This window comes from Trametes versicolor (genome assembly GCF_000271585.1).
Source record: "Trametes versicolor FP-101664 SS1 unplaced genomic scaffold TRAVEscaffold_3, whole genome shotgun sequence".
In the NCBI taxonomy this organism is placed as follows: Eukaryota; Fungi; Basidiomycota; class Agaricomycetes; order Polyporales; family Polyporaceae; genus Trametes; species Trametes versicolor.
The window spans coordinates 1652506-1673128 of NW_007360323.1; the positions used below are offsets into that span (position 1 = coordinate 1652506).

Sequence of the window (20623 nt, forward strand, 5' to 3'; positions counted from 1 at the left end):
TGCTTCGTATATACGTCACGACCTTTTACGACGATCCCCTTTCTCATATGCTACCCTAATCCGATAGCACCAAGCGAACGACCATCTTCTGATGAGGAGCACCGTCTTCATCGAACTCGTCGCCCTGTAGATTTCACGCAGATGAACAATGTATTCGTCATCTCATCCGTATACTCCCGCGGGGTCATGGGCACGTCGGAGAGAACGTACCTCTGGGACGTAGCCGAATCTGTCGGTGTCACGGGTGTCAATGGCATGCGCAGCGGAGCGGCTCAGCCGCAGGAAGACCCAGAGTGCGAGCACCCACCTGCCGTAAAAACCCTTCACGGGTATCTGGGAATGCGCTGCGACTTTGACCACGCCCGGCTCCCCGAGGGTGGCCGCGGACGCGGACACTCGCGCCTCGGCCCTGACGAAGGCGTGCAAGGACTCGACGAGTGCCCGCCCGAAGCGGTATTGCCGATAGTCCTTGAGAACGGCGAGACGGGTCAGCTTGTAGTAGTCCTTCAGCTTCACGCAGCGGATGGTGCCGACGGGCTTGAGAGACGGCACGAGGCGCAGCAGGATATGGGTCGCTTCCTCGTCATACCTAGCGGGCAGGAAGCCGGGGGAGGAAGGGCCTGCGGTTGAGGGCGCGAAAGGTACGGGCAGGAAGCCGAAGCCGCGACGCACTCATCGATCTCGGTGTCGAGAGGGAAGCCCTGCTCGTGGTGGAAGACGTCGATGCGGACGTCGTAGCACTGCTGCCTGAGTGCTTCGCGGCCCGGCTGGCCGACAGCGGGCACAGTGATGATCTCATATTCTGGCGGTGTGGCCATTGCTGTTTACGGCGCGGCGGCCGCGACGGCGGGGTGCGGGCGGGATGCGGGCGGGATGTGTTTCTTGTGGGTGCGCGCGAAGGCAGAGTGACTTGTGCTGTGTCGGGGGCGGGATGGGCGTCTGTATGCCGAAAGGGGAGAGGCGGCAAGTGCCGAGGATCTTGCTGGGCCGAGTCTGCTTGCTAGACGCTGGCAGACGCAGACGCAGCGCAGACCGACGTCGCACCTCCCTCTCGCTTTTGTATGTCGTCGCCCGCCCGACAGCCTCTGCTCTCTCTCTGCCTGCTCTATCAGGTGCGCGGGCTGCGAGGCCCCGTCGTGTCCGCTGCGCCTGCTCACCGCCTCCGTCCACAGGGCCCTTTCCACCACTCGTTTCGGCGGGTGCGGTGATGTTGGAACCTCTCGCTGCGACCGTGCTCACCTCCGTCCTCCCATACCGTCCTTTCGCGACCCACTTCCTTGCCTCTCGGTCTGCTGTTGGCATGGCTGTGAGAAACGCGAAACCCGCGCTGCCACACGACTTTTTCACGCCGCATCCGTCAGGCGTCAAGGGCAAGGGCAGGGCTCTGCCGGAGGACGAGCACGGTCTCTGCAGCAGCAATCTAGACGAGGAGGAGTGCAGGAGTAGCGCGGTTTTTAGAGGTGAGTGTACGTCTCTGTGTCGCACCGTGCGCATGACTGAAAAGCTGCGCGTAGGGCTAGAGAGGGCTGCTCCATCCTCTCCAAGAACTCTCTCCACCCGCCAGCGAACGCGTCGGACGCCCGGTCATAAATGCCTGGCCTCTGGGAGCGGGACCCACGTACCTTCCATGCGGACGTGGTCAAGGCAGGTCCACATAGCCCAGCGACGGCATGCGTCAAATCAGCCAGCTGCCACTCTGTCTGAACACCCTGGCGCGGCCCCGCATCAAGTCCAAGCCTGGTTAAAGACCTACGAGGACGTTTCGCAGGGCTCTCGGTCCATTACCCCCGAAGACGCATGGCAGGCTTATGAATCGCTCACCCGCACCGGGGGCACTCGTACACCTACCTCTGCCGACCTTGCCTTCCTGGCGAATGTTGCGCTCTCCGTCACGCGAGCCCATCCGGACGATTTGTCTACCGACATCCTGAAGCACTGGGGCAAGCGGCTACGAGACGTGCTCCATCACATCGATCCTGGCATCGGGAACATGCCCAACAACGTCGTTAAGGTGCGGTGGAATGCTCTCCTTGCTGTGGCTTCTGGGATGCTGGGGGAGATCGATGAAGCGGCGGATACTCTGGCCTCGCTATACCGGCAACAGCCTACCAACCCGGACTTCAAGCAGACGCTTCGGTCCCAACTGTTGGAGGCGTACACCGTCTTTCTGCCTACGATATATCTGTATCTCGGGCCTCACGCTGTTGCTGGCTCTCTCGTTGAGCATCCATGGCTACAGGAGTACCTCACCGGTCCTCCACGACGAATATTGAGGTTCGAAGCTGCCGAGAACTTCGTTCGGGTCGCCATCTCTTTGCTGTCTCACATAGAGAATCCCGCTCCCTACCTCGAAGAGTCCTCGGCAGTGTTGACAAAATCACAGTCTACCTCGTTGGGCATCCTACTCATCCGTGCCACGTCACAAGCTGGACGAGATCCTTCCCCAATCCTCCAGGCCCTGGACAGGAAGTCCGTCATACTTCCACCCTGGTCCGTCTTCACCGTCGTGAAGGAGCTGGCGAGAGCGGGCTCTTTCGACGCTGCTCTCAACTTGCTGAATCCGTTCGCTGAGGAGGAGTCCACTGCGAAGTATGGAAAAGGTCAGCGGCGAGCCTACCACGCGACCGCACTCTTCGTGGCTGCACGACAAGGAGACATTGAAACGGCGGACCACCACTGGAACCTCCTTGCGCAGGCCGGGGGAGCGGGGTCCGACGACAAAGCGACCTACATGCACGCGTACGCCGTCACAGGGAACCCTGAGCGCGTCGTGGAACTCTTCGACGAGCTCTTCCCTCCAGCAGTCAAACTTGGCCAAGCACAATATCGTCCTAATATCGTACACTATACTACCGTCATCTTCGCCTTCTCGCAGGTCGGCGATCTCGACGGCGTTAATCACTGGCTAGGGGAGCTCTCTCGGGCAGGCTTTCACCCGGACCTCCACGTCTACAGTATAATTCTCCAAAGCTTTGCCTCCCGCGGGGACGTAGAGTCCATGACCTCCCTACTCGACCAGATGCGCGAATCCGGCGTCGCACTCACTGCTGTCCTCTACACCACTCTCATCACCACTCTCGCCGATAGACAGGACCCGGTCGCGGCAGAACGCGTATACAAGCGCGCCATGTCCGAAGGCATCGCTCCAGACCGCAAGATGATCACCTCCGTTATGAACGCCCATGTCGAGGCGGGCTCATGGCAGGGCGTCATCCGCGCCTTCGACTACCTCAACACCGTCGGCCGCCCGGGTGCCGCGGTCACCATCGAGGTCCTCAACACGCTCATGAAGGCTTACGTCCTCATCGGTGCTCCGTTCCGCATCGTCGCCAACGTCTTCCGTCAGCTCGAAGCCGCTAACGCTCGCCCGGACGGGCGGACGTTCGCCCTCCTGATTCAGTCAGCGTGCGACTCCGGATTCATGGACATCGCAGAGGACCTGTTTCTGGAGATGGAGCGCCTTGCTACGGAGGAGGGGCAAATCGCTCTGCGGCCCAACATCTATGTCCTGACCATCCTGCTGCGGGGCTACCTACTTTCCGGACGACGGCTGAAGGCCAAGGAGGTGCTCGACCGCATAAAGGCGCGGGGGATACAGCCTACTGCGATCACGTACGGTTCCATCCTGAAGGCGTATGGCGGGCAAAATATTGCGGCAGGCACGACCGTCGCGGAGGAGTTTCTCCAGTCGCTCATAAGCAAAGATGACGGCCGGCCTTGGTTGCAGCTAGAGCGTGGGCGTCGGCTGGCCCTCGAACTGGTCTACCGCCCTCTCCTCAACGCGTACGTGACAAGGGAGAACGCCTTCGATTCCGAGCGCATCCACCGGGAAATGACGGAGGCGGGCGGAGAACCGACTCTCGGGACGCTGACGGCCCTGCTCGACGTCCACCGACGCACGGGCAACATCGAGGGCGTCAAGACCATCTGGCCCGAAATCCATCGCCTCGGGATCGAGTACGCTCGGCTGAATTCCCTCCTTTCCCTAGAAGAGCCCTCGCCGCCCAACCTCAGCGGCCACGGCGTCGTGCTGTGCATCCCGGTCTCGATCTATATCGACGCGCTCTCGGTTGCCGGCGATCACGCCGGCGTTGCGCAAATGTGGAAGACGCTCAAGGACGAGGGCTTGCAGTTCGACTCGCACAACTGGAACCATCTAGTGGCCGCGCTCGTCCGCGCGGGCGAGCCGCACCGCGCGTTCGACGTCGTCGAGAACGTCATCCTCAGGTACCAAGCCCAGATACGGCGGGAGTACGGCCGCGAGCGTGAAGTGCGCCCGACGTCACCTCTTACGCTTGACCTGCCGCCGCCCGAGGAGGGCGACCTACCTCCACCGCGGTCGGAGGCGCCGCTACACAGCGCCGCTAAACGCACTTCCGCGGCCGAGCGGGCGACGAAGCGGCTGCAGCACCGGCAAGGCCTGGAGGATGGCAGGGGGTCGGAGGACTTCGCGCACCCGCTGCATGTGCTCCAGCAGCTCTCGCCGCTGTGGAACACTTGGCGGCCGCATGGCGCGACGTTGACGCTGCTTGGCCGCGTTCTCGACCACCTCCGGGCGGGCAAGCTCGTGCAGCCGGTGCAGCCCGGTCTGGACGCGCACTTCGCACAGGCGGCGCTCGACGCGGAGGAGATTCGGCGGAGGACCGAGGCGGCGGGGCAGGTGCTGGGCGGGATCTACGACGCGTTCCCCCGGACGGTACAGCTAATACGCGAGTACGAGATCATGAAGCGCACGGCGCAGCGCGGCACAACAGATGATAGTTTCTGATGAGATAGCCAGATTACATTGTGCGCGCGAGAGAACTAATAACTGAAGCGACAACAACGACAACGACAGGGGCAGGCATACAGGCCCGCCGCCGGGGGCGCGCCCGGCGGAGGCACACCGATTCGCTCTAAATTTACATTGAAAGAAGGCTGCAGCAGGGTTCGTGTGTGACGTCCGCGCGCCCGCTCAGGCGTCGTCGGACTCGTCTCCCGAGCCGTCTGAGCCGTCGCGCCGCCGCTTGCGGCCCTGCTTGTTGGACCCGTTGCGGTTCCGCTGCGGACGATACATCCTCAGTCAGCCTGGGCTGTGCGGGGATGCGGTCAGAGATGACGCACCAGCGGGAGCTTCTGACCCTGGTTGCCCAAGGCGATGGAAAGGGCGGTAGTGTCTGTGCAGGGCGTGATGTTGGTCAGCCCGATCAGGAGTGCAAGGACGCGCGCGCCATCGGCGGCGGGACGCTAAGACTTACCTGGCACGCCAGGGAAGCGCTTCGCCGAGAACACGACGAAAGGTTCCGTGAAAGTTTGTGCGAGGACAGCTGACACGTCCGTATGGACGCCAGAGGCGCGCGGCTCAGGTGCCGGGGGACTAGGGGCGCAAGTGTCAGCGTACGCGCTCCGTCTGAGTCCATTCAGTTGTGGACGGTTGGGACACTCACGCGCCGACGTTCATCAACCGAAGCCGGAGACGGAAGGTGCCTGTGTATCAAGAATATCGACGTTCAGCAAGGTTCGCGATAACGTGCACTAGGGCGGAAATGGACTCCGAGAATGGAGGCGCACCTTCCGTCCTGATTGACAAGTCCTGGAATAGGAAGAACACCCCGGGCTTGCGGTGCTCGTCCAGAAGGCGGCAGGCGTTCGCGGCGAGCGGCCCGACCAAGGTCCGGGTGTAAGTATGGCGGGGCAGAGGGGGAATCGTCGAGGGTGGCGTAGGTTCCTGGTAAGAAGACCCCTGATGGTACTGTGATTGCGTTTGCTGCTGGTGCTGCTGCTGGGCGTATGACGCAGACGCGTACATGGACGAGTCTAGGGACTGCGACGGGCTCGTCTGTACGGGCGTGTACGGCTCCTGAGAATAGCGCGCCTGTTGCGGGTACGCGTCCGAGGTGCCGCCGGGTGCGACGCTGCCGTAAGCACCCTCGCGCGGATCGGCGGTGTGGGGGGTGGGAGCGGGCGGCATGGGGTGACCTTCGACGGAGGAATAAGCCGCCCCTTGTTGGGGCCAGGTCCGGTAATCGACATTGCCTTGGTCGTCCCGCACCGGGGTTTGGATTTGCCAGTCCTGCGGGGGATTCGCACCCGCCTGTGCGGGCGCGCCGTACTCGGCCGCCGTGGCAGGCTCAGGGTTCGATGGGGGCGTAGTGCGATTGACGGCGTTGACGGCGGGCAGTGCAGGCGTCCCGTAGGACTGAGCTCGATCAACAGTTGTCCCCGAAGCAGAATAGCCCCACGAGGGCGTATTGGAGTCGGGCTGCGGTGCATACGGATGTACGGGCTGGAACGAGTTTGATTCGGGGACAGGCGCCGGCTGAGCAGGGAAAGGATAGCCCTGCGCAGGGTAATTGGCGTTTGAAGGCTGCATATAAGGTGTCATTCCCGAGGACAATTGCTGAGGAGCGTTCCTCTCAACGCGACACATAGACGCGAGGATGACAAGGACATACCTGCTGAGAATATTGAGGGGTACTCGGTGGCGGCAGTGAAGGCGCTGGGCTCTGACGGGTCGAGCGCTGATTGGAAGTATTGGTCGTGACTGTGCCTCGCCGCTTGTTCTTGGGGGTATTTGCGGGCACGTAACGATCCGCAGAGGTCGGGTGGAGCACCAGATTCATCTCGTGTTTGCCATCCGCAGACCATAAATCGACGGTGACAAGAAAGAACGAGCAGTCGACCTCACTGCCAGGACAGCCGCGTGAGAACGGGGGTGGGGGGAAGACTTGGCGGTACGCACTCAACATCCACAAGGCTTCCATCGTCTCTTGTTACTATCATCTTAGCCACAGCAGCGGGTGCCAGTGGTCGCCGATCCTATGGAATCGAGCCGTTAACGAACGCGCTCGGGACGTAGGAAGGCGCTGGTACCTTGTCACCGAAACCGCACATCCTCGCCCGAATGGGATGCTGTACGACTTCAAGAGAGTAGTGTCTGCACCGAGACAACGCAGCGGGTATTGATGGTTATCAGGCAGCCAAGAAGCGGGAGGAATAGAGCACTAACTTGCGACCGGAATACTTGCCCCAGCTGTTCGGGCTATCACTAGCGGTGTTTTGCCGTACGGAGGCCGCAGCGGAGCTACCGACGCGCGCGTTTGTCTTCTGAATCATGGCGCCTATGTACACGTCGGCGAGAGAGCGGTCAAGGAGAGTCGGGTGGACGAGACGAGATGTTGGTGGTGCAGGACGAAGACTGGTCGTAAAGTAGGAGACGCTTGGGAAAGGGCGAGGGAATGCTTCTCACGGATTTGAGCGAAGACAAGAAAGCGGTAGGCGGAAAGGCAGGTGAAGCAAGATGAGCAGGTGGGAGACGTTGCCGTCGTGCTGGAAAGGATGAACCCGGGAGAGTGGATGCTCGCCAGAAGCCTGGTCTGCAAAGGTAGTCGCGGGTTCCACGCGATGTCCGCTCTCAATTTGTCGGTAGTTCGGAGCAGGGAGACTTTTGAATACGCAGAGAGACAGCTAGACGCGCGGCACGCGCTGAGTTCAAGCAGAGCGAGAGCATTCTGACCACACTTCAGCGGCGGAGGTTGCGCAGTGTTATGCTCTGCGATGGATCACGACGATGCAGTATATGTACATAGTGTCCAGGCAGTCTGACGACATCGCAGGGGCCCGAGCGGCCGGGACTGGCACGACGGGACGTATACCAGATGGTCGGTTCTCCGGGATCTGAAGTGTGAGACGGTTGCCGGCCTTGCTGGCGAGCTCGCTGTCCTCCACAGATATTTGCCGGCGTGCTCAGGCTCACGCGTGCCAAGCAGACACGGCTTGCAGAGGCAGCCTGAGTGAGCTGGATGTGCAAAGAGGCCTGTTGCGTGACGGGGCGCGTCGGGACCGGGGCGTGACAGGCACTGGAAATTCCCACCGTGCTTGGCGGGTGAGCGCAATCCGGAGCCCCGCCGGGCAGCGACCTCGTCTTGCCTCCTCCCTCCATCGTCTTTCGCTGCTCTTCCGCTTCATCTCCGTCCTAGTCCCCAGGGCGTGACAAGCACGCGTTCCCGCCGTGTCACGCATTGTGTAGTTGTTCGGGATTCCCACGCTGCACGTCTCGCGTGTCCGGGGATGATCATCACAGCGGCCGTGCTGCTCCTCTTGCGCGTCGCGCTCTGACACCGCCGCCAGAACCACCTCTTCCCCTCCCACCACCTCGAGCCACAGAATGGACCAGACAGTTGCTCGGAAAACGCTCCAGGAGCTTATCAAGCGGGAAGATCTCGATAACAAACGGTGCATCGACTGCTCCAACCCAAACCCCCAATGGGCCTCCCTCAGGTGAATGCATGCCGTTCATCCTGCTGTGGTCTCCACCATCAACTGCGGACAACAGTTTTGCAGTATTTTTGTGCTTGCAATGTGCAGGCGTGCACCGAGGCTTCGGTGTCCATATTAGGTGCGTGTTTTCGTCTGGCATGCACCATGGACAGCATCCCGACGCCTACTCCACCTAGTTTCGTGAGATCGGTGTCAATGGATACGTGGCAAGAAGAGCAGATCAAGAGGATGCAGGTTAGTCCTCCAAGCTTCTTACGCACATCGCTCGCACGAACACCGGATGGCCCATATAGCTAGGCGGCAATTCGCCATTCAAGGAATTCATGAAGACGTACGACCCCCAAACGGGCGGGTACAAGGAGGGAATGAGCTCGTACGATACCTATCATAGCTGGGCTGCGACTCAATACCGGGAAAAGGTGTGCGACCTGCTGCGCGCCATTACTTGCCACTGACATGTGCGGACACCGACAGGTCGACGCCGCGTTGGCCGGAAGGCCGTGGTCGCCATCCGCACCGCCGGAACGCGTGGGCTCTCCCGACTCGTTGAGCGCGCCCGGCCGCCCATCCTCTGCGCAGGGACTGCGCAAATCCAGGGCATCCGCCCGTTCAAACACGGGACGATCGCTCCGCAGCGACTCTGCGTCCCCTGCATCATTCAGCAACGCGAATTCGCCCGCAGTCAGCCCGAATCCCAACATGACCGGCTCATTCGACCAACGGACCGCGAACGAGTCCTTCTTTGCCGGGCTCGGACAAACGAACGCGTCCCGACCGGTCGACCTTCCGCCTTCTCAGGGAGGCCGGTACCAGGGGTTCGGAAGCACACCCACTCCTCCTCCGGGATCTCAGCACCCGTCGTTTGTGCTGTCGTCCGCTGCTGCGCCGTCCCTGAGCGAGCTGCAGGAGAACCCTAGGGCTGCGCTCAGTAAGGGCTGGTCTCTCCTCTCCGCAGCCGTGGCAGGCGCATCCCGCGTAGTAACGGAGAACGTGATCCAGCCCGGAGTCGAGAAGGTTACAGACCCGAACTTCCAGGCGGGTGTGAGAGGATACGTCACGGAAGCTAGCAAGCGCGCCGGGGATGTTGGCCGGACCGCGAACATGTGGGGAAAGGTGACATTTGGGGTGGACGTCGCCGAGTCTGTCGGTGGCGTGGTTGGCACGGTGAAGGACCGCGTCGGCGGAGGACCGGAACACAGGGGGTATGGCGCGGTCGGATTACAGCACGAAGAGGAGTCCTCCGCGCTCTATCACGACGACGAGGATTTCTTCGACCAATACAACTCTAACTCCCATCAAGATGGCTCCTCGTCGATGAATACCCAGGCTTCGACAACGGCGCAACGGGCGCCTGCGAAGAAGGCCGACGACTGGGATGAGTGGAAGGACTTCTAGGCTCGGGCACGATTGGAGGATGGATCTCGGGTATTCACGCTATTTATTCTCTTCTGAGGCCGGATAGATGTCTTTAATTAGCCTGTATTCCTGGAACCGCGCGAACTGTTGTGGAGGATATGACTGCGCCATGCTCGTTCGGTGGACCCTATGCACCGACCGGAGAGTGAAGGAGCACTGTCTGTTGGCAGTGCGGCGTTACAGGAGGGCGAGGAGAGGTTGGCGCCCAGCGCAGGATGAGTGGGTGAGGCGAAGGGCGTACAGTAATACGCGGCACTGCCACCGACCTATGCTCTTCCACCTACCACGGCGTCTGGCAACGCTCACCCCCCAAGTATATAGGCTTTGTCGACTGGGAATCGTTCGCCTCCACACCCACCACGATGGCTACGCCCCTCGAGTATCTCCCTGTTGAACTCGTAGCCGACATACTAGGCGAGCTGGACATCGCCTCCCTCATAACAGTCTCGTGTCTCTCACGGCGCCTACGTGCGGTCGCGTCAGAGCCCTCGCTTAACCCCTGGCGGCAGCCCATCCTACGTAACCTCCTCGACCCGAACGAAGTGTACGAGCCTGCGCTCAAACATCTCTCCGTCCGGCAGACGGTCCCGCGGCAGAACTGGGTCGAGATTCTGGCGCTGGGAAAGGCAGAGTACCTCCTATTCGGGATGACGCTCCCGAACCTCAAGGAGGCCGAGTGGGAGGAATGCTTCAGGCGAAGGTTCCTCCCCGGATGGATCAAATGGAAGAAGGACGCTAGCTGGAAGGAAACTTTCTTGAAGTGCGCACTTCCCGCTTGCTCGTGAACGCGCGGATATAGACCGGGCTTGGACACTAGGATGTTGCACCGGCTTTATCATAGAAGCCATTCCTCCTGTACTGCGGACGAGGCTTGGACGCAGTACGTAAAAGGTCTTCTTCTACTGGAGACAGGCTGTTTAAGTGCAGTCGTAGCTATATCGTGCTCAACCGGAATGGTTCTGCGAACCTGTTGAACGGGTCTTCGCGCAATTACAACCCCTTGACCATGTTTCATGAGATTAAGTAAATCTATCACTCCTCTGGCCAAGACACGCACTGACTTTTCTCAAGATTGCAAAACAACCTTGCACATCTCATGACACACGCTCGCGTTCGTTGTTTCGCATATCTTCCGCGATTCGACTGGAACTTACGTTGTCTGCAAACACAGCTCGTTGTGGAGTTCAAAGATGTGCGAATCATCGCGCTGGGGGTTCTGATGAAACCGCGTTCTACCTTCTCGGTAAACCCCAATGCTCGCCTGTTTCTCCATCCGCCGGGAATCACGAAGGGAGAAGACGAAGACGCTCAGTCTTCTGAGGCCGTATCTGACGGAAGCGACGAATCGTTCCAGTCGACTCTGGAACCGCCGGTGCCCGTCAGGAACACTTACGGTATGCGTCCACTCGCTTGTTTGACACCCATGCATACACGCTCATCTATAAACCCCCATAGGAAACCCCAAGGACCTGTACCGCCAGCTCACGCATCCACTTCCTTCTGAGGCACACGCCAGGTATCCGTTTTACACCCCTGGCGGCGAAGACAAACGCTGGCTTGGGACGGATGAGCTTGAGGAAGGCGGTCGTCAATGGGTTGGTCCGATGCTGTAAGTATCCATGCTCTCGGTCGGGTTGTGTACCCTTGGACTCATTATCCAACAGAATCACGGCACAAATCATAGGCCCCCAGACCAAGGAACATATCGCTGACGTGCCTCCCCTGCAAGATCTCGACCTCATGGTTGGTTCGGGGAGGAACCAGTATGCTTCGATGGCTTGGACTGACCTCACCGCAATTGCGCCTTGGCTGGAGCTCACAAACGCCATCACCGGCCCCGGGCTCGGTCACTAACCCCACATTAATTGGACTCGCGACCCGAAGTCGTTGTGTGCAACCTGTACCATATCTCGCTCGTGGATCGCCTCGGACTTTGTACTATGCTGGCAGTGTGGACGCTGTGCCTCTGCTGATTGCTTCCGTTGTGTAGCCGGTATGTTTTGCCTCCCCTTGTATGCTTCAGTTTACGTCTTTCAAAGGACTTGTCTTCCCAGGAACTCCGCAGCTCTACATCGAGCGCCTCGGGCACGCCGGGCATGCCACCCCAGCGCGCTTCCAGCTCCTCCGACACCGCCGCCCCTACTATCGCACGTTTATTTTGAATCCTGCCTTCTGAACGCGATATACCAATCCTGTCTAATCGTCGAGGGCATCGCCTTCGCGTGCCAGGATGGGGAAGTGGCATGCCCACGACTGTGGGACTGCTCCCACAGTGAGGGACGACTTCCCGGAAGGGGCATCCTATCGGAGCGCCGACAGCACCTTGTTTGAGCGTCGCGGGTTAGACCCCGCCGGCTCGCAAAGGAAGTACCTCGTCGATCCCGCACGACACGCCTAGATCTCCAACGTGGACGGGGCTTTTTCGATGTCCATCCGTCCGGTCTCTCCTCTGTTAGGCGGGTTTCGCGTTCCCAGCGCATGCGGCGCTCGACGCGTATACGACCCGACCAGAACCGCGACGTGTGAACGATTTGGTATGACGGTAGGAGAGTGCGAGTCGGTTACCGCCGACGTACGCTGACCCTTTCAACGCGCCCCAACCACGGGTTTGGGACGACGTACAGTAAGCTGCAACTTGCGCGAGTGGGCATCGGAGTGTGTATGGGTGCCACTCGCTCCTCTTCCGCCCTCTTTCGCCAGTTGCCTCTCACATCTCCCCCTGCGTTGCCACGATGATCGCGAGTGCGATATTGCAGCATTGAGCCTCTCCATGACGGATACCGCGGGCTATGCGGTTACAAGCATTTGTGCGGTTGCTATCGTCTGCTATGCTTGCTAGCAGACAATAGTATGTGGCGTATGGATCTTATGGCCTGCGGCGTAGGTTTGCATTCTGTGCTGTGGTGTCTCGGTCTTGTCGATCTTGCTGGCTTGTCGCTCGCTCGTTGGCAGCTTGGATGCTCCATGGTGCGTAGCCCACCTTCATGCTCTATCACGCTCCCTTTTTGCTCAAATTCATCCGCTATAATTCGTGGAGATCGCTGACCGAGCAGCAGTGATCTCGCTAGCCACTTTGGGCGCTTATGGTAAGCATCGGCGCTGGCCGCGTTGCTTTTCAGCGTAGTGTTCCCCTACGAAAGTCTGCGGTGCGAACTTCAAGGCGGAAAGCCAACTCTTATTGTGAGTAGCTTGAACAAGACATTCTGATCTACAGGAGCATGCAGTCATAGGAGACCCATCAACGATCCACGAGGCTACCGGCCAGCTGGTATTGTCGCTCAGATCTCGATCATTCCGACAAATACGGCAAGGATCGGGCAAGGTCAGTCCTCGGACCGCTTCCAGAACTCCTCCCGCCATATCTGACCTCCATTTAATTGTCTCGCGCGGGTCCCCCGCTTTGCCAGATGATTATCCTATGCGTGCCCCTGCGACGACATTGCTTTAGCGGTGGCACGGCATCCGCCCCCGAGATCCCGCCTGTGCTTTGCGCCCGATCGCCTCGTCTTGTCTGGAGATATGTTCCAGTCAAGGCGGGCTCGCCGTGAATGCCTCTGCGCGCCATATAAAAGTACGTGCGGGGCCGCGTTGTGGCTCATTCTCCCCTTCCCTTTCCATCCTATCTGGCTACGAAGACGCAGCGGCGGGCCACCTTTTGCGCCACCTATCCGCCCACTTCTACTTCCGCTCTCTATTTTTAATCCTAATAATACGTCGTGCAGGACGCGACGGACTCGCTTTCTTGGACCACACTTTACACTTGGTGCTCTTGACGACACACACGACCCCTCCGACCACTCACGCTAGATACCCGACGATACTACGACATGGCTCGTACGCGCTCTCAGAAGGAGAAGGCTCAGGGCAAGCCCAGCCGCGAGAGGAGACTGGAGAACGCCACCCATGCGGAGGAGGTCGCCGCCCATGAGGAAGAGCTGCAGGACCCCGTCCAGGCAGCGGCGGTGAGGATGACGAAGGAGCAGTATGCGAAGTCGATAGAAGATGGACTGGCGGCAGCAAAGGCGCAGTGGTTAGAGGTACGCGTTCACGCGCGGGCGCGGCGCTCTTGCATGATGGTACACTGACTCCATGATGCGCCGATCGCTTTGGTCTTCCAAAAGAACACAAAGGGAACCGGAGGCACCTCTGAAATGTTCGACGGAGAGCTGGGCGCAGGGCGCCGCTACCACTGCCCCTTCCGGCCGTGTGACAAGGATTTCGCTCGGAGGGCAGATTACCAGCGCCATCGGAATTCTCACCACCTCAAGCTCAAGTGAGTCCTCGATGTACACGAGATTGCAAATGATGAGGTGACCAGGTTCCACTTACTAGGCCGTACCGCTGCGAATTTGGAGAGTGCACCAACGCATACGCGCAGAAGGGTTCCTTGGACGTCCACGAAACGAAATGCGAGCATCGTCCCTTCCCCCGAGAGGGAGATGGCATTACGCCATGCTCAAATTGTCCGAGGACATTCAGCGACCCGTCCTCCTGCTCTCGGCACACGAGAGAGCAGCACGGCACACAGTATTACAAGTGCCCGAAAGAAAGCTGTGGCCGGTGGTACGCAGTAACCGTTTCTAACGTTCTTCCGCTAACGATCAACGCTTCTCGTAGTATCAAGCGTCGATCGGGGTTCAAAAACCACTTGGCGGAGCATGACTTCGCGCCCGAAGACCTCACGGATGACAGACTACTAGCATATCTTGTCAACAAACCCCCCACAAGCGCACCTCCCGGGGAAGCGGTGCCCGAACCCCCAACTAGACGTCGCCCCCGTACCAAACGCCACCGACGTGTCAAGGGCGGCGGTCGTGTCAACGGCCGTGACCACATCGAGAGAGGCGGAGATTTCGCGCCCGCCATCGCTGGCCCGTCGATGTATGCAGGCTCAGACGCACCGTTATCTTACGGTGGGGACTTCGTCTCTGCTGCGCCACCGTACAGTTCGACGCCGCGGTTTGGTGGTGAGCCGTTACGTTGTTATAGGAGCGCGCATGTTCTGACGCCGTTTATACGCAGAGACACCGCTGCTTCCCGTCCCTCATAGCGAAAGCTACGCCAGCACTCCCGGTCTATCTCCCTCCGGCCTGAGCCCTTCTCCGGGTGTCTCGGAAGCGACGTATGACGACCTTGCCGCGTCCTGGGCTGGTACCTCCCAGCCGAATCACAGCGAAGAACTTAGTATGCATCTTCCTATTCACTTCGAGTCTTGGGACTGACAGACCCGCACAGCTCCCAGTTTCTACTTGCTCCCTGAAAACCCGAGTGGGCACTCTTCCAGCACGGGCTCGCCGGGGTACACGCCCTATCACGGCGCGCCTCTGAACGGATACCTGTGCCCCATCCCTGTGTCGCACGGCAACGCGTTCCAGCAATCAGATCCACCAGAGTGTACGTCGCTGTATGTCGCTGGCGTGGCACGCGATTGACATAATTTTGTTCCTGCAGATGGACAAGCCATGCACGCTCCATATCCTTATAGTATCCAGGAAGGATATGATATGCGCTCTTTTGCGCCCGCTTGGACCTCGTCCCAGGAGGGCTACGGGGTGTGCTCGCCCGAGAGCCAGCCTACGTACCCGCTCCAGTCGTGGTCGGATCCGTACGTGCACACGCAGCCGCAAATGGTGCAACCGACAGCCTCGAATCCGCCCGCCTTGGACATATCTTTCGCTTTGGACCCAGCGCTCGCCTCAGACCCATTGTTCGCCTCAGACCCATTGTTCGCCTCAGACCCATTGCTCGCCTCGGATCCATCGCTCGCCTCGGACCCATCGAACCCTTGCGACGTGGAGGCGCTCGAGTACGCGAAAGCATGGTGCCCCTCTCAGTTGTCGTCTGCGCTGTTCGACGATTACTTGAAGTTGAACTTCCCGCAGTCCCTGTAGCTGCCTCTTGATCCAGTTTGGTTTGGTTTTCCCCATGGACAGTTTTGGACCGCTCGTTTCGCGCTTGTTGTTTAGCCTGTCCTTCGTGTAGCATGCTCAGTGATACGTTTGTATAGTTCGCATACCCACCATGTAGTCCTTAGCCTAGGCACCTATGTATCAATCGTTATGTCAATGTATGAGTTATTACGAAGACAATCCTGAGGACGTTGAACGAAGTTGTGACGTTGAACGGCCACGAGAGCGAGTCCGAGTCGGCGTCGAACTCGTTAGAGAGCACTAGCGCCTAAGGCGTCTACAGACGTGCACGTGCGCCTGGGATGAGACAAACAAGGACTCACAAAAGCGAGTGGCGGAGGGAATCTTGTTTAGCAGGCGGCTTGGGAGGCTGAGGCTCTTCTCTTCACCGCCCTTCTGCTCTGCTCTGCTCTGCGCATGCCCGTCTGCTCCTCCGCGTCTGCCGCTCGTTAACACCACGCTCTCCTTCTCCCGCTTTCCTGCTCTCCTTCGTCCTTGGCTGGCGACCCGTCCTCCGTGCTCTTTTCATAGCACGCGCCCTAAAATGCTCGCATCTCCTTTGCTTCCTTCTCCTCGCTTCGACGAAGGCACGAGCTACCGCCCTGCTAAGGACTTGGATGCTTTCAACAAACTGCTTCCCCCTCCCATAGAGTTTGTGGAAGGATCTTCTTCGGGCCTTTTGGCGGTGGCTGAGGGCAAGTACCCCGCGATCAACGAGAGTCCGAAATCGGCGACCACAGCAGAGGTGAGTGTGATCGTGTTCGACGCGCCATCTGCCGCTCATGCAGCCCGCAGGCACATGAACTCAAGCGCAGCGCTTCTGTCGCATCTACCAAAGCCCAAAAGGCCTCTCAGACTGCCTTGTCCTCATCCAAGACCCTTCTTGACATTCCCGTCGAGACCGCTTGGCCAAGCGGCGCCACCATCGGCTGCGGATTAAACAACATCGGGAATACCTGTTTCTTGAACAGTGCCCTTCAATGCCTCTTGCATACGCCGCCGCTACTGCACGTTCTCTTGAAGCACTCGAAGGGTGAACCATGTGAGCTCTCAGCCACAATTTTGCACGGCGCCTTCTGACCGATGACGTGCGCCATAAGGTCGAGCTCCGAAGAACTCATATTGCACGATTTGCGCTCTTCGCCAAGTGATGACCGAGATTTTCTCAAAATCTCACCCCGTTACACCCTACCCCATCACTACAAAGCTCCAAGGTATGTATGAGTTCACGCCCCTACTTTACCAGCTCCAACATTCTATGCAGTGATCGCGAAGCAAATGAGAAGAGGACGGCAAGAGGATTCACACGAGTTCTTACGCTACCTCGTCGATGCACTACAGAAGTCATCTCTTGCAGGCCTTCCTGGGTGAGCATAGGGTATCCCTCCAAGCCGACAACTGGTTGACCTCCACTCAGAAAGGTTGACCCGAAGGTTGCGGAGAAGACCTGGGTTTACAAGATCTTTGGCGGTCTCCTTCGCTCCCGCGTGAACTGCTTGTCCTGCGACTATAACAGCGACACCTACGACAGGATGCTGGACCTCAGTGTTGACATTGCGGGCGTGGCAACCCTCAAGGATGCGCTACGAAAATTCGTTGCTGTGGACCGTCTGCGTGGAGCGGACAAGTACAAGTGCGAAAAGTGCGTAGGCAAGCAGCAGCCGACGCTCGCATTAGCTGACGTCCCTCACAGGTGCAAGAAACCGGTCAACGCTGACAAGCGGTTCACCATCGACGAAGCACCAGTGGTCCTCACTCTTCACTTGAAGCGATTTTCACCCATGGGCCGCAAGATCCCGCATCCAGTGAGCTACCCAGAGCGCCTCACCTTGCAGCCATACATGAGCGATGGGAAATTCGGCCCATCATATTCCTTGTACGCCGTCATCTCACACGCCGGCAGCGGGCCGAACTCCGGTCATTATTACGCCCACGTCAAGGGTGGCAACGGGACGTGGTACGAGATGAACGACGAGTCCGTCATGCGTCAGAGCAGCGCGCCCACAAACATGAGGAGTGCATATATGCTCTTCTACATCCGCGAGAAGGGCCAGGCCCTCGAGGCTGCCGTCAACGGTAAGGCCGCCACCGCGACCCCGGCGACTCCTCCACCTGTGCCGCCCAAGACTGGACTTGTGGCCAACATGAAGAAGCGGAAGATCGTGGAAAGTGAGGACGAGGACGATAAACCCAAGGCGGCGAAGACGCCCCGGAGGTTCATAGGCCCACGCCTCCCCACGCCGCCGCCGCAGACGCCTGCAAAGGAGCCCCGGAAGGCGACAGACCCGCAGGCCGAGTCCTTGAAGAAGAAGATCGCAGCAGCGGACTCCCAGAAGGCGAAGGGCGCTTTGCAAAGCCTCGGCCAGTATGGTGACGACGAAGACGAAGACGACGTCGGGGAGAAGGTGCCGAGCAAGGACGAGAAGGACGATTATAAGCCTGCCCCCGCTTCTTCGTCTGCGTCTGCACAAGCTATTGCCGATTCCACATCCGCACCCCCTCTCCCCCCTACCGCAGCCTCGTCCGAGAAGCCCATACCCCCAGCGTCCTTCTACGGCACGCCCACCTCCAATTCGAACGACAAGAAGCGGAAGAGTCCCGACGGCGACGACGACGAGGCATCATTGACCACCTGGGCCCGGACGCCGATCTCCCCACCCACGTCGTCGAAGAAGGAGCGTCGCATGGGCAGCGCGAACCCGTTCAGCCGATTGAAGGGGAGCAACAACCTCAAGGACCGGCGAGAGCCCTCGAGCTCCCCCGCCGGCCGCTTCCGCAAGAAGCGGTTCTTGATGTAGAGCGCGCGGACGCTGTTGTATTGGCCATGCTCTCGCTCTCCTACTGTATCACTATGATCACTCACCCCCACCACCGCGTTGCACCACCCCTCCTACCACCCCCGCATTGTGCGATAGACCATACCATCTCGTCCTCGCAATATATACATCATCACCGTCGGAATATGTAATAGAGGAAGACGCAGAGAGAGGCTGCCCCTGATATACCGCGTGAATTATGGCAAATATGTACGCTACACGTCCGCTATCATAATTTCGCCTTCGCCTGCTCCCCAGCCTGCCCCGGCGCGACGGCCACCCGCTCCGCCTGCGCCTGCGCCTCGCGGCCATCCTCCCACCACACGACCGTGACGGTGATGTCGTCCCGGAAGCGCCGCGAGTGCGGCGCGGGGATGCTCACGAGCTTCTGCAGGTGCTCCTGGTCCCCGCTCCCGAGCGCGTTGCGGATGAGGTGCGTCCCAACGTTGTCGTCTTCGAACGCCCACGAGCCCCGCTGTGTCGAGCGCACGGCCTTCTCCTTGCCGTCAACGCCGGCAGAGCCGGCCGCCGTGGGTACGCGCTGCGCAAGCTCCGCCTTGGGGATGGTGCCGCGCAGACCAGCAAGGTGTCCGCCGACGAGCGCGACGACGTCTTCGTTCGAGAGCTCGTCCCAGAGACCGTCTGTCGCGAGCACGAGGAAGCGCAGTGCAGAGCGCGGCGCAGGCGTGGAGGCATCGGAGGGGAGCGGGAGGAAGGAAAGCGGACGGTGCGTAACGACTGGTGTGGGGATCACGTAGGGCGGAGTCTTGAGCGTCGGGGGCGCGGCGCGCATGGACTCGCCTCTAGGTTCCATGAAAGCCTTGCTCAATCTGAGCGGAAGAATACGATATGAGCGAGTGAGTGAGAAGGTGAGTGCACGGCAGAAAAACGTACACCTCCTGGACCTCGCGTGGCCACTTGTAGCGGGCATCACCGAACGCTCTACTGGGCTCGAGACCGCCGAGAATGCGACCGTTTCGTACGACAGACTGTGCCTCATCTGCCGGGTGCTCAGACTGTAGCCTACCAGTATCTCTTAGCGGATGTGTGCAGACGCAAGCCCAAATCGAATGCTTACCGCTTCAGCTCATTGGGATTACGGCCCGTCTGGTCCTCTGTGAGCACCTCGACGCGCCAGGTGCCCTTACCATCATTCGTCTCCTCGTACACACCCGCAACAGCACGGCTGTCGCCAGTCACCGCGACATACATGTTGCGGTTTGAGGTATCTAGCAGTGCTAGCAGTGCGCAGCTGCCTGCGAGTCGAGATATTTTAAGTTGAGAGGCCGGCATGTAGTCAGACGTATCGCTGGTTGCTTACCAGACATAGCAGTATGTATGCTAGACTGCCCCAGCGGGTGCTGGCTGAGGTCCGGTATGAGCCTCTTCTTCAGGTCTTCCGGATTCACAGAGTTAGCGAGGATTTCCAGGGGTGCGCTGACAATCTGCGCGTCCAGCTTGTTGAAGGCTGCCTCGATGGCGCGCGCTACATTAGCGGGGTCGGCGTCGTAAGGCGCAGACGAGGGACGCCAGACGAGAGACTTGGCCTTCGCAATCAACCCGGCGTCGGACAGGGATGCATTCGGGTCGTTGATTCGCGAGGCGAGCTCCATCGCAACAGTGGGGATGAGGACGTCCGAGAGGACACGAGAGGTGTGCGGGCCGCCGTGGCCGTCCATGACGGCGAAGAAGAGGTAGTCACCGAGCGGGGCCGCATCGGACGCGTCGCGCTCGATGAGCAGGCTCGCGTTCGCATCCTCGATAGGGTCGTTCGACGCGAGGCGTGCGGTCTGGGACTTCCAAACGATGCCGCCATGACGAGTGACGCTTTGCGCGGCGGCGTGCTCGCGGATACGTGTGTCGACTTCGTCCTTGGTGAGGAGCGGGATGGCCTGGGTGACGACATGTCGTTTTCCGTCCGGGCCTGTAGCCTTGATGGAGATGTCAAACGTTTCCCGGTTCGGTTTTGAGTTATAGCGGTAGTAGATATAGGTGGGGGCACCGACTAGGACGGAAGTACCCAGTATGGGTTTCCAGGCGCGCCTGAGCATTGTGGCGATTCGGAAGCACGGCGAGTGTGCTGCGACGGTATGCGGTACAGTGGAAGAGACACTGTTGCGGAGAATCTCCTTCATAAGACATACCATTGGGCCGCGGTAGAAATTGAGACAGACGTACCGGTGTTAAGCGAGCATCCGGCTAGGCTAAACGAGGTACGTGCAG

At 59.7% G+C, this 20623-nt stretch overlaps 8 protein-coding genes across 8 annotated transcripts; 5 read left to right on the forward strand and 3 right to left on the reverse strand.

Annotated features, from left to right (window-relative positions):
* Positions 1 to 55: 55 nt before the first annotated feature.
* Positions 56 to 818, reverse strand: TRAVEDRAFT_35148 (acyl-CoA N-acyltransferase; the record flags this gene model as incomplete). The annotated part of the gene is made up of 4 exons (XM_008036721.1): positions 56 to 124; positions 211 to 229; positions 308 to 589; positions 673 to 818. 4 exons carry the CDS (start codon positions 816 to 818, stop codon positions 56 to 58), a joined length of 516 nt encoding a protein of 171 aa, XP_008034912.1.
* A 389-nt stretch (positions 819 to 1207) lies between these two features.
* On the forward strand, positions 1208 to 4768 carry TRAVEDRAFT_44493 (uncharacterized protein; the record flags this gene model as incomplete). The annotated part of the gene is made up of 2 exons (XM_008036836.1): positions 1208 to 1460; positions 1515 to 4768. The coding sequence occupies 2 exons, from the start codon at positions 1208 to 1210 to the stop codon at positions 4766 to 4768; spliced, it is 3507 nt and encodes a 1168-aa protein (XP_008035027.1).
* A 320-nt stretch (positions 4769 to 5088) lies between these two features.
* On the reverse strand, positions 5089 to 7095 carry TRAVEDRAFT_116956 (uncharacterized protein; the record flags this gene model as incomplete). Its single annotated transcript, XM_008037365.1, has 8 exons — positions 5089 to 5156; positions 5238 to 5356; positions 5427 to 5466; positions 5551 to 6394; positions 6435 to 6666; positions 6722 to 6798; positions 6853 to 6916; positions 6989 to 7095. 8 exons carry the CDS (start codon positions 7093 to 7095, stop codon positions 5089 to 5091), a joined length of 1551 nt encoding a protein of 516 aa, XP_008035556.1.
* Positions 7096 to 8108: 1013 nt separating this feature from the next.
* TRAVEDRAFT_163103 (ArfGap-domain-containing protein) lies at positions 8109 to 9768 on the forward strand. Its single transcript, XM_008037366.1, has 5 exons — positions 8109 to 8259; positions 8315 to 8377; positions 8436 to 8493; positions 8553 to 8678; positions 8734 to 9768. The coding sequence occupies exons 1-5, from the start codon at positions 8147 to 8149 to the stop codon at positions 9652 to 9654; spliced, it is 1281 nt and encodes a 426-aa protein (XP_008035557.1). The 5' UTR covers positions 8109 to 8146; the 3' UTR covers positions 9655 to 9768.
* Positions 9769 to 10037: 269 nt separating this feature from the next.
* On the forward strand, positions 10038 to 11529 carry TRAVEDRAFT_116525 (uncharacterized protein; the record flags this gene model as incomplete). The annotated part of the gene is given in 7 exon segments (XM_008037367.1): positions 10038 to 10456; positions 10475 to 10555; positions 10609 to 10698; positions 10747 to 10786; positions 10847 to 11069; positions 11131 to 11284; positions 11340 to 11529. 7 exon segments carry the CDS (start codon positions 10038 to 10040, stop codon positions 11527 to 11529), a joined length of 1197 nt encoding a protein of 398 aa, XP_008035558.1.
* A 1973-nt stretch (positions 11530 to 13502) lies between these two features.
* TRAVEDRAFT_69974 (uncharacterized protein) lies at positions 13503 to 15693 on the forward strand (the record flags this gene model as incomplete). Its single annotated transcript, XM_008037368.1, has 6 exons — positions 13503 to 13712; positions 13797 to 13948; positions 14293 to 14642; positions 14698 to 14859; positions 14911 to 15069; positions 15127 to 15693. 6 exons carry the CDS (start codon positions 13503 to 13505, stop codon positions 15564 to 15566), a joined length of 1473 nt encoding a protein of 490 aa, XP_008035559.1. The 3' UTR covers positions 15567 to 15693.
* A 435-nt stretch (positions 15694 to 16128) lies between these two features.
* On the forward strand, positions 16129 to 18382 carry TRAVEDRAFT_44498 (cysteine proteinase; the record flags this gene model as incomplete). Its single annotated transcript, XM_008036837.1, has 6 exons — positions 16129 to 16329; positions 16380 to 16626; positions 16685 to 16798; positions 16849 to 16951; positions 17002 to 17226; positions 17278 to 18382. 6 exons carry the CDS (start codon positions 16129 to 16131, stop codon positions 18380 to 18382), a joined length of 1995 nt encoding a protein of 664 aa, XP_008035028.1.
* A 247-nt stretch (positions 18383 to 18629) lies between these two features.
* TRAVEDRAFT_115392 (protein serine/threonine phosphatase 2C) lies at positions 18630 to 20451 on the reverse strand (the record flags this gene model as incomplete). Its single annotated transcript, XM_008037369.1, has 4 exons — positions 18630 to 19230; positions 19295 to 19423; positions 19479 to 19656; positions 19722 to 20451. 4 exons carry the CDS (start codon positions 20449 to 20451, stop codon positions 18630 to 18632), a joined length of 1638 nt encoding a protein of 545 aa, XP_008035560.1.
* Between the last annotated feature and the right edge of the window lie 172 nt (positions 20452 to 20623).